We start from the raw sequence: 18,033 nt of genomic DNA, 5'->3' as shown, positions 1-18,033 counted from the left end.
ATGGTGGTTGCCTAGAGAAGGTGGGAATGGGGAGTTATCGTTTAATGGTCAGTTTCAATTTTGCAAGAGGAAAAGAGTTCTGGAGATGGATGGTCGTGATGGTTGCACAAGAATATAAATGTACTTAATACCACTGAACTGTACACTTAAAATGGTTACGGTAGTAAGTTTTATGCCATGTGTATTTTACCACAATAAAAAATTCTGGCAAAAAACAAGCTAATGCATTAGATTAGTTATGATTTTGGAAAATAGGAAAATTAAAGTAAAATAATTTCATCCCGGTGGTACATACCATTCAGAATTTTAACGCCTCAGACAGTGCCTGGGAAGTAGCACCAATAACTATGTGTACCAATTGTAATGTTGCAAATGTTTAAAAGTCATGAAATATTTCACGATAAAAAACAGCAGGATATAGAATCCTTTGGAGTACAGACAACTACTTGCATGTATAAAAATAATGTGTTGACAGAATGGGCGATAACTGTAGACATACAGTGTAAAATTTAAAATATATCTTGAGATACATGTCCTGGGGCAGTGGATGGTTCTGTTGCCCCAGACACACCCTTGGCACCTACCCCTTTAGCCTGTGTAGAAGTGGTATCGCAAGAGAAAACTGGACAGTCTCGGAACACGCCATGTTGCTTGCCTGTAAAAAAAACTATTGTAAAAGATAAGTGAGTTCTAAAGGGGGGGGGGGGCGGAGCTGCCAGATGGACTGGCTGATTTAAAAAAATAAACCATCAGTTATAGTTCAGATGAATAATTGTGTTGAGAGGGCGCTGAGGGCACTAGTTGAAGCAGAGAGACTCTCTCCTACTTTGATAGACAGGGGACACAGTGAATGAAATCTTGTTTTCTCCCCAGAAACAGGCAACAGGCAACAGGCAGTGGAGAGACACCCTGCGGGCCAACTAAGGCGCTCAGGGATAACAAGCACCCTCAGGCACTCGGGCGGGGCTAGATTAACATCCCCTGCAACGCCAGCAGCAGGGAGGCTGCCAAGAGAAAAAAAAAAACAAAAAAACAACAGCAACAACAACAAAAAACCCCAAAAGAGGCCCAACTCTAAGACTTTCTGTTTATGCCTGAGCCACCAGCGTCCCTCTGCAACAGGCACCTTCAAGCCCGACTAAAACAACAGTGCGCCACTGCTCACTCACTCCCAGGGGAGGGAGCCACTATTGTACTCTCTCCCTCCCCACACACCTACGCTTACAGACGAACAATAAAGGAAACTCTGCTGGTCACAGAATAATACAAAAAAACTCAAGGCAAGGAGAAGGACACTTACAGCTGAGACACTAAGGAAACAGAAATAGCAGTATCAATACCTATTGAACTGGTCCATTCTGGGATCAGTTCTGGATTTTTTTCTTTTTTTCTTTTTTTCTTTCTCTCTCTCTTTTTTTTTCTTTATTAAATACGATCTTAGCCCTAAGGGATCTACAAGTTTTATAACATAATTTTTTAATGATATTTTTTATTCTTTTCTTTTTTTTTTTTTTGCCTTTTTATATACTTCTATATCTAGCTAAGTTTTTGGTAGTACGGACAATATATCTCTCATACTTTCCTTTCATCCCTATCTTTTATACATTTCTATTCCTTTCTTTTTATTTGCATATTTCCAACCACGTTACGCTCTTCTGTTCCCCTTTCTTCCAGCCTTTTTAAGTTTATTTTATCTTAACATACTTATAAGCAACACTATCAGTCTGCTCAGACTCATTGCTCTATTCTCCAGATGACGCACTGCCTTGGTATTTAATATTAGGCTTTTGTCTTTATCTTAGTTCTTAGTACAGTTGTCTAATTACATTCTGAGAATCTCCATTCTCTCTGGTGGTACTCCGGCTCTTTTCTATATTTGATCCTAGCTTACAAAATCTCCCTGGATTAATGTTTGTATGTGTAAGGTGTTATTTGTTTGTTTGTTTGCTTTTGCTTTTGTCTCTGATTTGTTCTGTTTCAGTTGTCAATTTCTGTTGGGTTTCTCTTTGAACATCTGATAGCACACTGGGGTTCTGTCAGGTCTTTCTAGAGCCTTATGTCCTAATGGATTCAGTAATTGTGTGTCTTATACATGTATGTGTTTCCTAGACTTAATATTCGTTTAATCCAATACTTGGACATTAGTCTGAGGCTTCGACAGTCTTCTATAAACACCTCTATTGCCAGGACAAGCAACCCCAAAAGTTTGCACAACCATGAGGAAACAAAGAAACACCATGCAGGCAAAGGAGCAGGAAAAAACCCCACAAGACCAAATAAATGAGGAGGAAATAGGAAAAATGCCTGAAAAAGAATTTAGAGTAATGATAGTAAAAATGATACAAAATCTCGATAACAAAATAGAGAAAGTACAAGAAACAGTTCATAAGAACTCAGAAAAACAAACAGCAATGGATAACAAAATAACTGAAATTAAAATACTCTAGATGCTATAACCAGCAGAATGACTGAGGCAGAAGAATGAATAAGTGAGTTGGAAGATAGAATGGGGGAAATAAATGCCACAGAGCAGGAAAAAGAAAAAAGAATAAAAAGAATAGAAGACAGTCTCAGAGACCACAGTGATAACATTAAGCTACCAACATTCGAATTATAGGCATCCCAGAAGAAGAAGAAAACAAGAAAGGGTCTGAGAAAATATTTGAAGAGGTTATAGTGGAAAACTTCCCCAACATGGGAAAGGAAATAATTCACCAAGTCCAAGAAGCACAGAGAGTCCCATACAGAATAAACCCAAGGAGAAATACACCAAGACACATATTAATCAAACTAACGACAATTCAACACAAAGAAAAAATATTAAAAGCAGCAAGAGAAAAGCAACAAACAACATATAAGGGAAAACCCATAAGGATAACAGCTGACCTTTCTACAGAAACTCTGCAGGCCAGAAGGGAGTGGCAGGATGTACTGAAAGTCCTGAAAGAGAGAAACCTACAGCCAAGAATACTCTACCCAGCAAGAATCTCATTCAGATTTGAGGGAGAAATCAAAAGCTTTCCAGACAAGCAAAAGTTAAGAGAATTCAGCACCACCAAACCAGCCTTACAACAAGTGCTAAAGGAACTTCTCTAAGTAGGAAACACAAGAAAAGGAAAACACCTACAAATACAAACCCAAAACAATTCAGAAAATGGTAATTGGAACACACATGTCAATAATCACCTTAAGTGTAAATGGATTAAATGCTCCAACCAAAAGACACAGACTGGCTGAATAGATACAAAAACAAGACCCTTCTATATGCTGCCTACAAGAAACCCACTTCAGACCAAGGGACACATATAGACTGAAAGTAAAGGGATGGAAAAAGATATTCCATGCAAATGGAAGTCAAAAGAAAGCTGGAGTAGCAATACTCATATCAGACAAATTAGACTTGAAAGTAAAGACTATTAAAAGAGACAAGGAAGGACACTACCTAATGATCAAGGGATCCATTCAAGAAGAACATATCACAATGGTAAATATCTATGCCCCCAACATAGGAGCACCTCAATACATAAGGCAAATGCGAACAGCCATAAAAGGGGACATCAACAGTAACACAATAATAGTGGGAGACTTGAACACCCCACTTACATCAATGGACAGATCATCCAAACAGAAAATAAATAAAGACACACAAGCTTTAAATGACACATTAGACCATCTCGACTTCATTGATATTTATAGGACATTCCATCCAAAAACGACAGACTACACTTTCTTCTCAAGTGCACATGGAACATTTTCCAGGATAGATCACATCTTGGGTCACAAATCAAACCTCGGCAAATTCAAGAAAATTGAAATCATATCAAGCATCTTCTCAGACCACAACGCCATGAGACTAGATATCAATTACAGGAAAAAAACTGCAAAAAATACAAACACATGGAGGCTAAACAATTCACTCTTAAACAACCAAGGAATCACTAAAGAAATCAGAGAGGAAATCAAAAAATATCTAGAAACAAATGACAACGAAAACACAACAACCCAAAACCTATGGGATGCAGCAAAAGCAGTTCTATGGGGGACGTTTATAGCAATACAGTCCTACCTTAAGAAACAAGAAAATTATCGAATAAACAACCTAACGTTACACCTAAAACAACTAGAGAAAGAAGAACAAAGAAACCCCAAAGGGAGCAGAAGGAAAGAAATCATAAAGATCAGAGCAGAAATAAATGAAAAAGAAAGGAAAGAAACCATAAGAAAAATAAATACAACTAAAAGCTGGTTCTTTGAGAAGATTAACAAAATTGATAAACCATTAGCCAGACTCATCAAGAAAAAAAGGGAGAAGATGCAAATCAACAGAATTAGAAGTGAAAAAGGAGAAGTAACAATGGACACCACGGAAATACAAAACATCATGAGAGACTACTACAAGCAACTATATGCCAATAAATTGGATAACCTGGAAGAAATGGATACATTCTTAGAAAAATACAATCTTCCAAGACTGAACCAGGAAGAAATAGAAACCATGAACAGACCAATCACAAGCACGGAAATTGAGGCAGTGATTAAAAATCTCCCAACACACAAAAGCCCAGGACCAGATGGGTTCACGGGCGAATTCTATCAAACATTTCGAGAAGAGCTAACACCTATCCTTCTCAAACTCTTCCAAAATATTGCAGAAGGCGGAGCACTCCCAAACTCATTCTACGAGGCTACCATCACCCTGATACCAAAACCAGGCAAAGATGTCACAAAAAAAGAAAATTACAGACCAATATCACTGATGAATATAGATGCAAAAATCCTCAACAAAATACTAGCTAACAGACTCCAACAGCACATTAAAAAAATCATACACCATGATCAAGTGGGGTTTATCCCTGGGATGCAAGGATTCTTCAATATACGCAAATCAATCAACGTGATACATCATATCAACAACTTGAAGGATAAAAACCATATGATCATTTCAATAGATGCAGAAAAAGCTTTTGACAAAGTTCAACATCCATTTATGATAAAAGCTCCCCAGAAAATGGGCATAGAAGGAAATTACCTCAACATCATAAAAGCCATATATGACAAACCAAAAGCCAACATTGTTCTCAATGGGGAAAAACCGGAAGAATTCCCTCTAAGAACAGGAACAAGACAAGGGTGTCCACTCTCACCATTATTATTCAACATAGTTTTGGAAGTTTTAGCCACAGCAATCAGAGAAGAAAAAGAAATCAAAGGAATCCAAATTGGAAAAGAAGAAGTCAAATTGTCCCTCTTTGCAGATGACATGATATTATATATAGAAAACCCTAAAGACTCTACCAGAAAACTGCTAGCACTAATTGATGAGTTTAGTAAAGTAGCAGGATACAAAATTAATGCGCAGAAATCTCTTGCATTCCTATACACTAACAACGAAAGAGCAGAAAGAGAAATTAAGGAAACTCTCCCATTCACCATTGCAACCAAAAGAATAAAACACCTAGGAATAAACCTGCCTAAGGAGGCAAAAGATCTGTATGCAGAAAACTTTAAGACATTGATGAAAGAAATCAAAGACGACACAAACAGAGCAAGGGACATACCATGTTCCTGGATTGGAAGAATCAACATCGTGAAAATGACTGTACTACCCAAAGCAATTTACAGATTCAATGCAATCCCCATCAAAGTACCAATGGCATTTTTCACAGAACTAGAGCAAGAAATCTTACGATTTGTATGGAAATGCAAAAGACCCCGAATAGCCAATGCAATCTTGAGAAGGAAAAATGGAGTTGGTGGAATCAGGCTTCCTGACTTCAAACTATACTGCAAGGCCATAGTGATCAAGACAGTATGGTACTGGCACAAAAATAGAAAGGAAGATCAATGGAATAGAATAGAGAACTCAGAAGTAAGCCCAAACACATATGGGCACCTTATCTTTGACAAAGGAGGCACGAATATCCAATGGAAAAAAGACAGCCTCTTCAATAAGTGGTGCTGGGAAAATTGGACAGCAACATGTAAAAGAATGAAATTAGAACACTTCCTAACACCATACACAAAAATCAACTCCAAATGGATTAAAGACCTACATGTAAGGCCAGACACTATAAAACTCCTAGAGGAAAACATAGGCAGAACACTCTATGACATCCGTCAAAGCAAGATCCTTTAGGACCCACCTCCTAGAATCATGGAAATAAAATCAAGAATAAACAAATGGGACCTCATGAAACTTCAAAGCTTTTGCACAGTGAAAGAAACCATAAACAAGACTAGAAGGCAACCCTCAGAATGGGAAAAAATTATTGCCTATGAAGCAACGGACAAAGGATTAACCTCCAAAATATACAAGCAGCTCATGAAGCTTAATACCAAAAAAGCAAATGACCCAATCCAAAAATGGGTGGAACACCTAAATAGACATTTCTCCAAAGAAGACATACAGATGGCCAACACACACATGAAAAGATGCTCAACATCACTCATCATCAGAGAAATGCAAGTCAAAGCCACAATGAGGTATCACCTCACACCGATCAGAATGGCCATCATCACAAAATCTGGAAACCACAAATGTTGGAGAGGGTGTGGAGAAAAGGGAACTCTCCTGCACTGTTGGTGGGACTGTAAGTTGGTACAGCCACTATGGAAAACAATTTGGAGGTTCCTTCAAAAACTACAAATAGAACTTCCATATGATCCAGTCATCCCACTCCTGGGCATATACCCAAAGAAAACCATCATCCCAAAAGAAACTTGTACCATAATGTTTATTGCAGCACTCTTTACAATAGCCAGGACATGGAAGCAACCGAAATGCCCATCAACAAATGAATGGATAAAGAAGATGTGGCATATATACACGATGGAATATTACTCAGCTATAAAAAGGGATGAGATGGAGCTATATGTAATGAGGTGGATAGAACTACAATCTGTCTTACAGAGTGAAGTAAGTCAGAAAGAGAAGGACAAATATTGTATGCTAACTCACATATACGGAATCTAAAAATGGTACGGATGAACTCAGTGACAAGAACAAGGAAGCAGATACAGAGAATGGACTGAAGAACTCGGGGTATGGTAGGGGGCAGGGGGTGAAGGGGAAACTGAGACGAAGCGAGAGAGTAGCACAGACATATATATACTACCGACTGTAAAATTGTCAGTGGGAAGTTGTTGTATAACAAAGGGAGTCCAACTCGAGGATGGAAGATGCCTTAGAGGACTGGGGCGGGGAGGGTGGGGGGGACTCGAGGGGGGGGAGTCAAGGAAGGGAGGGAATACGGGGATATGTGTATAAAAACAGATGATTGAACTTGGTGTACCCCTCCAAAAAAAAAAAAAAAAAACTATTGTCAAAGATAAGTGAGTTCTAATGGGGGGGGGGGGGGGGCGGCGCTGCCAGAATGACTGGCTGATTTAAAAAAATAAACCATCAGTTATAGTTCAGATGAATAATTGTGTTGAGAGGGCGCTGAGGGCACTAGTTGAAGCAGAGAGACTCTCTCCTACTTTGACAGACAGGGGACACGGTGAATGAAATCTTGTTTTCTCCCCAGAAAATGTAGACCTCCCCACTGCACCCTTTGCTTCTTCCATTGGAAGCCACAGTGTGACATTACGATGGAAATCGGCCAACATCTCTGGAGTAAAATACATCATTCAGTGGAAATATGCACAACTTCCTGGAAGCTGGACTTACACTGAGGTATGAACGGCTGCCTATGTACCTAAACAGAGACTTTTTCTTCAAGTTATTAAAAGTGACAAATTACTACATATAATTTTAGGTATAAAGACTTTCTAGAGAAGATTCAAATGTAAAATGAGTGGTTGGATTAGATGAATTTTAATCTCTGTTATTCTTTATGCTAAACCTTTTATTTCTGAGGAAAATATATTATTGGATATATTTAAAATCCAATTTTATTATATTTTGGATCTATAATATCCAATATTATATGTTGGATATATAATAAAATATGTTATTCCTTCAGCACAACATCACATAACCAATTTTTCATATCATTGGTCATTATCTGTTCATCCCATTGAAAATGATTCCAACTAGGGTGGAGGCCAGGGAGGTCATCCAGGATGGTCCCTTTTAGGAAAGCAAAAGCATGCTCAGAGGAAAACAGTCCCAAGACACCAAGTATATTATCATGGAAAAGTAAAGTAAAGCCTTAAAGTAAATGCCAAATAATTGAATCCATAATTTTGCAGTTTTGAAGAAGGGAAGAATTTCAGTGTGAATTTTGCTGACTGATGTCGGGATGGCTCAGCTCTGAACTGCAGGCCCCCATTTCCACTGGTCTGGCAGGCCCTAGGTCACCCCATATCCAGAGGGCCATCCGTCATGTACAAACGAATCTGTGCTCTTGAGTTACGACATATGGTAGCAATTCCATAAACACTGAATTTTAATCTCTTGTTGATTTAGGCTGTGTCCAAGCTCTCCTATGTGGTAGAGCCCCTGCATCCCTTCACGGAATATATTTTTCGAGTGGTTTGGATCTTCACAGCCCAGCTGCAACTGTATTCCCTCCCAAGTCCCAGTTACAGGACTCATCCTGATGGAGGTATGGCTTGCACAAGTTGCTTAAGAGATCAGGGATTATTCCAAAGCTTTGGTTTAGTTTATTTTAAACAACGAAATAAACCTACTCCTTCATTAACTGATCCATCCAACAATGGAGTACCTAACTGTGTGCCAAGCAGTGTTCTAGGTACTCACCATAGCTCAGTGATCAAAACAAAAATCCCCGTTCTTCTGGAGCTCTCACTTTGGTGGAGAAGAAATACTCTAAGCAGTAAACCTAATAATAGGGAAAGTGAATTGTAAGTGGGAAGGTGTGGGGTGCTATGTGGTAAGAAGAATGTTTTGAGAAGGGTCTGTCCTTTAGAAATGGAGAGTGTATTAAAGAAAGTGGTCAGAATAAGTCTCGTTAAGCAGTCAGGAGTTATGGAAGGTTTTAAAGAAGTAGTTGCTTTGAATGCTCCTTAAAAAGTTAATTTTGGCCACTACACATGGAATGGATTGAAGGCATGAGAGAGATTGGGAAGCACAGAGGTAGAGAGACCAGCTGGGAGGTTATTATAATACTTTAACATTTGATTAGAGATGATTTTAAAAAATAGTACATATATTACAGCATTTTCTGATTTCTTCTTTCAAAGATGTGACTTCCATACCAGGAAAAAGATTCAAGCCTAGAGCCTTTTAGGGAGGTTGAGTGCCTGGGGCAGACACTCAGGGAGAGGTGCCTGGTGCTCTCTCCCTCAGAGTTAGCTGAGGGGACTTGGGAAGACTTATTCCAAACCAGCTGTTAGATGTCCTTGCCCCTCAGTTCGAGAGATTCAGCTCTGCGCAGAGACCCTCACTTTGAACTGGGCCTTGACAGAAGCACAGCTGGACAGCTGATAAAGCTGGTTGGGGCATTTTTTCCTCTTCCCTGATGAGTGCTCTCTTCTTGTTTATCAGATTTTAGGGTATGTGTGGCACTTCTGCTGAATATTCCCTGACTATGCTCAGGACCTCAGGTCAGACACAGGCCTAGGGCCATATTTGAAATGTTCCAGATCTGAGTAGAATACGTGGACCCTTCTCTGTTTGAAGCAATGCTTCATGTACTCCAATAGCGTTGGAACATTTTCCAGTGTCAGAGACATACTGTGTTCCAGGGCCCATGGCTAGTCAAATCAAAGTAATGGAGAAGGCAAATTTTGCTTTCCATTTCTGGGCCTTTCTCTGGATATGCAAGCCCACACACCCTCCAGGCATTCTAGTCCTTGTACTGGGTGTGCTTTCCAAGGATAGCATCTCATGCTTCAATTTTATCACACTTTTTTAGCCACATCAAAACTTATAAGTTATCTGTTTCATGTTCCATCTTGTCATGGCTCTTTTCTCTTTTAGCTATGGGAAATGTATGATTTTAGATGGTATCCATGGCTTTTAATTGGGGCCTTTATGAAGATATTTTCTTAATCTGGTGGAATGGTTACCTTGCCTAACCTGACCGGCCTTTTCAGAGACGATTTTTGTGGGGAGATTTGGACAATAATCATAGCTCGCCATGGAGGTGGCATCTATGTGCTTGAAGTGGAGCAGATCATGTCTGTCTGGGCGTTGACCCTAAAGAGTTAGCTTTGCCGACATCCTGATTCTGATTCACTGGGAGATGATTCCTACTTCCCTGTTCACCAGGGTGACTGAGTGCATGGAGCAGAGGAGCGATAGATGATATTTGCGTTTGCTAAGTCTCATTCTGAGAGTTGGGGAGGAACTGTATCAGAGAAAGGCTGAGAGATCAATTAAAAAGCCTTTTAAAAATGCTGCCAACGTGAGGGCCGAAGTGTCTCTTTTCTCACCACTTTAAAGGGTCAGGGGTGATGCAGAGCACCTGCCAAAATTGCTCAGAGGGAGAGAGACGACTGAAGAGCCAAGTGACATCAGTCCATCTTTCTATGGAAAGAGGAAGTAAAAGAGTGTGGTTTCAGGGCATGGGAGGTATGGAAAGCAGGCAGAGACATGGATGGAAGATAGGCTGTTAGATCATTTGTTTTCTTTTCTATACTTTGTCACTTGGGTAGCTCCTAGTCTATGAGTGAGTGCTTAGTTAGCAAACGCATTCCCCTTTCATCCTTTGCAAGGGAAGGGATGCTGCTAAGGCACAGAAAGCCTGGATTCCTGGGGAATTTGGGAGTTGGGGAGGAAAGTACAGTCTGGGTCAGCAGAGCTGATGCCAGCAAAAGTGAAGCAGACTGTTCTAATTCCGGCTTATCTAAATCCCCATCTTTAGTTGGAACTAGTCTGACCACAGCACTCTAGTGAGGGAATAGGCCAGAGGACTGACTTCCTTCAACTCATGTTAATCATTGACTCCAGTTTGTTACAGATTCTCTTCTTCCTAACCTGGTTCCATCCCACATTTCAACTCATTTAGGTCTCTGGAGATTTTTGACAACTTTCTTCCTAGAACATTTATCCTATTTGCATACAATATTTATTTTTATTGCCTAAATTAGAAGTAAGGAAAATAACATTTGAAAGAGACCCTCAGGAAAGTAGCCAACTGGTATCATTTAGGGATTAAGAGTTGCAGTTTGTAGATATATTCCCACCCTCTCTCTCACTTCTCGTGAATATTAACAAAAATACTTCATTTATCCTACATTTTCAAAAAACAACACTTTTTTTCTCTATCCTATTTACATTTTTACATTTTTCCCTGTATATTTTCTGCTCATGATGTCACCATTATCTCTTCCAGTTCCTGAAACTGCTCCTTTCATTAGAAATATCGAAAGCTCCAGTCCTGACACAGTGGAAGTCAGTTGGGCTCCACCTCAATTCCCAGGTGGACCTATTTTGGGTTATAACTTAAGGCTGATCAGCAAAAATCAAAGGTTAGATTCAGGGACACAAAGAACCAGTTTCCAGTTTTACTCCACTCTACCGAATACCACCTACAGGTAAGAATTAAGCGGTGCAGGATGCAAAGAGGAAAGGGTGGGGGCAGGGATAAATTAGGAGGTTGGGATTAACATACACACGCGACTGTATATAAAATAGAGAATCAACAAGGACCTGCTGTACAGCACAGGGAACTCTATTGAATTCGATGTACTAATTTATATGGGAAAAGAATCTGCAAGAGAATAGATATATGTATATGTATAACTGAATCACTTTGCTGTACACCTGAAACTAACACAACATTGTAAATCAACTATACTGCAATATAATATTAAAAAAATCAACTCGATGATGGGTGATGATTTAGAGGGCTGGAATGGGGGGGAGGGAGTCGCGGAAGGGAGGGAATATGGGGATATATGTATAAATACAGCTGACTCACTTTGGTGTACCTTAAAGCCTGGCACAACAGTGTAAAGCAGTTATATTCCAATAAAGAGCTTAAAAAAATTTATTTATCCTAAAGACAAAAAAAAAGTAACCAGCATGGGTGCAGGCATGATAATTATTTAAGAAATAGGGCTAAAAATAGTTTAATTGTATTTTGAGAAGTCCCACTGGCTTTGTGCTGTTGGTTTGAAGTTATTGTGGTTTTCCTCAAGTTTGTATGCTTGTTAGATGACACCATCTTAAGCAAAAAATTTGTAAGCATTTCTATTATATTCAGAGATAAATATAAATATGGGCTAATAAATATGGGCTAAAAAGACATCATACGCACCGTAAATATCATTTCTTCACTTAATCCAACATGAAAAAAGTAAGGAGGTAAAATTCTGTTAATGGTATTTTTGTATTAACTGTTAAGGGGATTATTTTATTATTGTTAGCTTTTCTGGCACTTACTAAGACCTCTTTAAATTAGGGCATGAATGGGGGTCATGTAGATAGCAGAGTTCAGTTTTTGACCTCCGTGACCCCGAACTATTCTATGGGGAATGCAAACAAGGATGTGATTGATGGTCATTTTAGTGCTAAGCAGTGGCACCAGGTAACTAGATACACGCATTGCCGCATCGTCCTTTAAATAGAAATGTTATTTCTCCTTCTATTTTTATCTCATGTTCACACCATGCCATGCAAAACACATCTCTCCAAATTGCTCTTGGAATAGGTTTTCTGTTGCAGCAGTAAATGAAGTTGGTGAGGGGCCGGAAGCAGAATCTAGTATTACCACTTCACCCCCAGCAGGTAGGGACTGGGGATGCACCTCCTGTTGCACGGGACTGAGGGGGTGGCAAGGGTGGGTTGAGAACTTAGAGGTCCTGGGTCATCTGGTGCTCCCCGAGACCCTACTGTTCTGCTCAAATGGACACTGTCTTTTGAATACTTGGTAAGTTTCGAATTTTAAATGAGTCCCAGTATTTGACAAATAAGAGTAAGTTGTTTGATCAGAACTTTTCCCACTAGAATTTAAAAATTAAAAAAAAAAATTTAGGGATTAAAAAAAATGGCTCCAAGCAAACCCTTGGTTTCAGTTACAGTCACAGGTGATTATGACTCTCATTTACACACTTAAGGGATGCATGTATCCTTTCTGCTCTAACCTTCACTTTATATTATGTATCATCATTTAATACAGATCAGATACATTTTTCTTCCAGTTTCCTTAAGGTTTTTAAATATAACTGGACTTAGTAAGTTACATTTTACCATTGTGAATATTCAATCCACCAAATTAGCTTTTGTTCTTATTTTGCAAGTACCATATTTTTTGGCTTTGGCATTTTAACAATTGCCTTGAGAGACTGAGTACTTTCCACATGATGCCCACGTGAGCAAAATAATAAAAGAAAATGCTCTCTAAGAAGCACTGGAAATATTTTGGGGAAGCGAGTTAAAAGTCTTTGGAATAACACACAAAGATTCAGAATTCTAGGCGTCTGCTCTCTGTTTTCATGGGAACCCCATTTGCTGAGTTGACTGCCCCTTCCCCTAACCTGCACACGCCTATACCAGTGGGCGTTGAATGTCATCTATCACCAGCCTTTAGTGTTTCTGGCTGTTATTAGACTCTAGGGAAGGAGAAGTATTTTTGTTATGCAAGAAGCATCCAAAGGGCAAGTTAAACATAGAACAGGCTTAAGGTTGTTGTTACTGTGCTTACTGCATAACATTTATTAATTACCCTAAACGTATTCATCAATGCACACTGCATCCGTCTCCAGTTGAGCAGGATGTCAAGCAGCGTTCCGCAGCCCTCACATTTCATTGCTATGGACTTTTCTCCTGCCTCAAAGGGAGAGATAACTGACTACAAAACAGAGACAACCATAGTCTGTCTATACGTGTGTGTTATGCAACAACCCCCTGCAGCCTGGGCTGGACCCCCTCCACCAAGCAGTCGGATTCCCACGGTGGAGGATAATAAGCTGAGCTCCTATATGCGCAAGGCTGTTGAGAATAGTGATACTGCATGTGATGTTATTTTGAGGGCATTTAGGGGCACGTACCCAGAAATCCTACTTGAGTAACACTGCACTTCCCATCCCAATCATGGAATGTGATTTATACCACAGTTGAAATACCCCAGTGCCTTCAGAGAAAATCTGACCATCCTTTTTCATGTGCTAGTCCCGTTGTTTTGAAGGGTGGTGTTGGTCTTTTTTGTGTCCACGTGCATATGATTGGTCTGTCTGTCTGGTAATTGTGTTGTTTTAGTTCAAGAAGAGGAACAGTGGCTCTTTTTATCCAGGAAATCTTCTCTAAGAAAGAGATCTTTAAAACATTTAGTAGATGAAGCACATTGCCTTCAGTCAGATGCTACACACCATAATATTACAGGTCAGTGTAATAGAGAAAAATGTTTCCTTAGTGTGAAAAGAAAGATCCAGGTTGATCTTTTAATTTTAATCCCTTTATTAAAGATTAAAGAAATGAATTGTCTTTCATGACAGTGTTTTGTCTGGTTGTTACATAACAACACACATGTATTTGCATGACTCTTCCAGGAATATCGGTTAATATCCACCAGCAAGTGGTGTATTTCTCTGAAGGAACTCTCATATGGATGAAGGAAGCTGCCAACATGTCTGATGTGTCTGACCTGAGAATTTTTTACAGAGGTTCAGGATTAATTTCTTCCATCTCCATAGATTGGCTGTATCAGAGAATGTATTTCATCATGGATGAACTGGTTAGTCTGAGAATATAAAGTGAATAACTAGATATTGATACTCTAATGCATATCTTGGTATATTTACAAGTAAATATAATTCTTTCATTCAATAATTAGTCATTGAGTGTTTACTATGTTTTAGACACTGGGTTAGCAATGAATCATAGATCTAGTCTATAGGAGGGTCTAGACTTTACCTAGTACCAGTCCTGACCTACCATCAAATCATCTTTATTATGATTTTTCAGAGCTATGAGTTTATACTAATGATAGTTCATCTTCTATAAGACAGTGGTGGTACCTGAATTATCACTAGGTAAAACTGCCAATCATGATCAAAATCAGCTGCAAGCATTTTAAATTATATAATAACCTGATAACTTTAGTAAGTCTCTGAAAATACTGTATTACCAAATCTTTGAGAAGACAGTTTGCTGTGTTTCAAATTTCCTTCTTTGAAAGGGACAGGCTGGTCACAGTCACTATGGCTGGAAACCCATAAGTTTGGATACAGCTTAAATATTAATAAAAATATTTGAGTGCCTCCATAAACCAGGAAAATATGTCCTTGTATTTCGTGGGTACCAAGAGGATATAAACTCATTAGGATATAGGATACAAAACTGTCTTTTAAGGACTTTTTTATGTTTTCAAAAAGTGCTCTAGTGAAATTCTAAACACAGAACAGTTAGTTGCTCAAGAAATACTCACTGGCCAAATTGAATATAGACACTAACGCTACTGATGTACTTTTCTCTAGGTACGTGTCTGTGATTTAGAGAACTGTTCAAACATTGAGGAAATTACTCCTCCCTCAATTGTTGCACCTCAAAAAATTGTGGCTGATTCGTACAATGGGTGAGTGTTAGCCTTGTAAATATGAATTGCCTTCCTTTGGCAGAATCTTGGGGAAACTTGCTTGCTGATAACATCCTAGTACCAGATGAGCAAATCTATGTTATCTGATTTCACATTTAATTAAATCCAGGCAAAGTTTTCATTCTTATAGAGACAAGAGGAAATTTCTTTCAAACTTGATCCACAGCTTCTCTAGGTAAGTAGTTTTTCCTTTCTCCTTCACAGTAAAATATGGGGATATGGGAAAGGCCTTCTGTCTGGGACTAAGGGACCTGGATTCTCATCTTGGGTTTGTCACTATTTTATGCATAACTCAAGGTCTTATTCTTCCACAACCTTCCCCATGAGAAGCCCTTCCTGCCTCTCTTTCCCCTTTTCATTGCACTACTTTCTCTTGCTGAGCAGTTCAGCTCCTGTTCGTTTTTCTAGTCTGGTTCTCACATCTATCAGGAGGCTGGTTTAGAGAGAATGCTGCTAGCATCCACTTTAGGAAACAGTAATTGATAGCTAATAACAAGTTAAAATTTGCTATTACAAATCACTATGTTTCCCCCTGCCACAAATGAAATGGACACATTTTAGCTCAGTTGTGATGCTAAATTGGAGCAGGATTTCAAGAAAGTAACTTCCTGTCTATGACCTTTGGGGAAGACAGTAATATTCAGCTGGGATATTTTGAGGATGAAATGAGGTATTCACTGTGAAAGGATTACATGATCTCCACATGCTAATAAATGTGAAGGATGAAAACATGGGAAGTTATTTTGGGGGTTATTATTTCTTAAATATAACCAGATAATTTCAGGTTAGTAACTAATAAGCAAGGTCAATGTTTGTAAGACTAAACATTTTTCTTTCTTGTAGGGGTAAAGTTGTTCTCATTTTGAATAAAAAAATATAGCCTATAACACTTTTTATCTTTCATGAATTGACTTTCTTTCTCATTATTGATTTAAAATCAAAATGTTCTATTCATATTCTTTCATAACTTACTAGATATTTATTTTAATGTTTTAGGCTTGAGTGAATTATTGGATTACAAGATTTTTTTTAAACCCTGTAACACAGGACAAGTCCTTTGGACTCTGGATCTTATTTCCCTCATTTGTAAAAGTCTAAGATCCTATGAAATGAACTTGTTGCTGGCAGTGACACAAAATGACTCATTCTGAGGATAATGAACTTCACTCACTAAATCAGTCACTCAAAATGCATCTCAATGAAGTCTTTGGGGGCTCTTTTTTTCCATTAGGATAAAACTGATTTGTGCTTAGATTTTGAAATATGACTAGAAATTATAATAATTATTCAGTAATAGTTATTGGGCACTTAGCATGTGCTTCAAAGTACATTACTTCCAACAATTCATTTAATCTTTGTTCAGCTGTATGGGGTAGTACTTTTATTATCCCAATTTTATAGATAAGAAAGCAAAGCACAGGTTGATTTATCGACTGCCTGAGACCATAAGCTGTTTTGCACTGGAATCAGTATTTGACTTCTTGCTCCAGGGCCTGTCTTCTAATCATCTCCCTATCCAATGACAGAGTTTCTATAAAAATCAAAACTTTTAGCAACACTTTGTATGTAACATTCCTGAAGAATTTCAGATAGATGAAATAGTTTATTCTTCTGATTAAAAAAGGTTACCATTATGCTGTTATTTTGCACCACTGAATTATTCACTCATTGAGTTTGTACTTATTATAAACATCTTTCCTCTCCCCCATCCCTGCTGCTTCTCCCTCTCACCTCTGTCCTCTTCCCGCCCGCCCCCACACCCAGCCCTCCTCACCTTCCTTCTCTTTTTCTTTCCCCTCCAAAGTGACAATGAGGATTAAAGACCTGTCCTCTTCCCCGCTCCTGTATAAGAATTGTAATCTTCTGAAATCCCTTCAAAGTCTCTTAACAATTTTGAATTTGGGAAACAAAAGAGGAAGTTAAGAGCCAAGTTATTTCTGCTCTTTGCCTGCCACAACACTGTTTTAAGAAAAAGAACAAAGGTTCATATCTCAACAGAAAGTTTACATCTCAGGATGTTAGTATAGCACAGGAGTCTTGAGCATATTGGTAAAGATTGGACTAGTCATAAAGGAGAGTAAAAGCAGGACTGACCAAGACAAGAAAAATGATTTGACAGCGGTGATGAAAGGCTGGAATCCTGCCAATCCATGGCATGGCCTCTGGAAAAGAAAGATTTACTAAGCAAAAATATACTTTTGTTAATGTCTTTCTCCATGATGACAAATTCTAAATTAGCTACATGTAAATTAATAGTTTTATGTTTTAAAACTGTATTTAAAAGTTGATTTATCAATGAAATATTTTGGCTGTGCTTTTTTTTTCATTATTAAAAATTAACCCATATCATTACCATGATGTTTGGCTCTAAATTAGGTGTTTTATCAAAATTCTTCCACTGGCTCCTTTCTCCTGATTGTTGGGTTGTCCTTCCCAGCTGTTTTACTCAGTTGTGGGATATTTCTTGATGATTTTGTTAAATGGTAGCCCTATTGCCTCACTTAATTGTGAATATTTTAAAAAAAGCTTAGTCTACAACAACTTCCCACTGGCTATCTATATAACAAAGGGAGTCCAACTCGAGGAT

The 18,033-nt window shown here is 38.6% G+C and overlaps 1 protein-coding gene across 2 annotated transcripts in view; it reads left to right on the top strand.

Moving 5' to 3' along the window:
• ROS1 (ROS proto-oncogene 1, receptor tyrosine kinase) overlaps positions 1-18,033 on the top strand; it is a 115,269-nt gene that overhangs the window by 25,027 nt on the left and 72,209 nt on the right. For both annotated transcript variants that reach the window (XM_057739096.1, XM_057739095.1), the window contains exons 6-12: positions 7,527-7,675; positions 8,411-8,549; positions 11,244-11,445; positions 12,564-12,640; positions 14,111-14,233; positions 14,401-14,585; positions 15,328-15,425. In XM_057739096.1, the coding sequence (XP_057595079.1) occupies positions 7,527-7,675; positions 8,411-8,549; positions 11,244-11,445; positions 12,564-12,640; positions 14,111-14,233; positions 14,401-14,585; positions 15,328-15,425 (973 nt within the window). The remainder of the gene's footprint in view (positions 1-7,526; positions 7,676-8,410; positions 8,550-11,243; positions 11,446-12,563; positions 12,641-14,110; positions 14,234-14,400; positions 14,586-15,327; positions 15,426-18,033) is intronic.

This window comes from Hippopotamus amphibius, chromosome 6 (assembly GCF_030028045.1).
Source record: "Hippopotamus amphibius kiboko isolate mHipAmp2 chromosome 6, mHipAmp2.hap2, whole genome shotgun sequence".
NCBI classification, from domain to species: domain Eukaryota; kingdom Metazoa; phylum Chordata; class Mammalia; order Artiodactyla; family Hippopotamidae; genus Hippopotamus; species Hippopotamus amphibius.
Note: the sequence above shows the minus strand (reverse complement) of the source record. Positions and strands in the feature narration are given on the sequence as shown.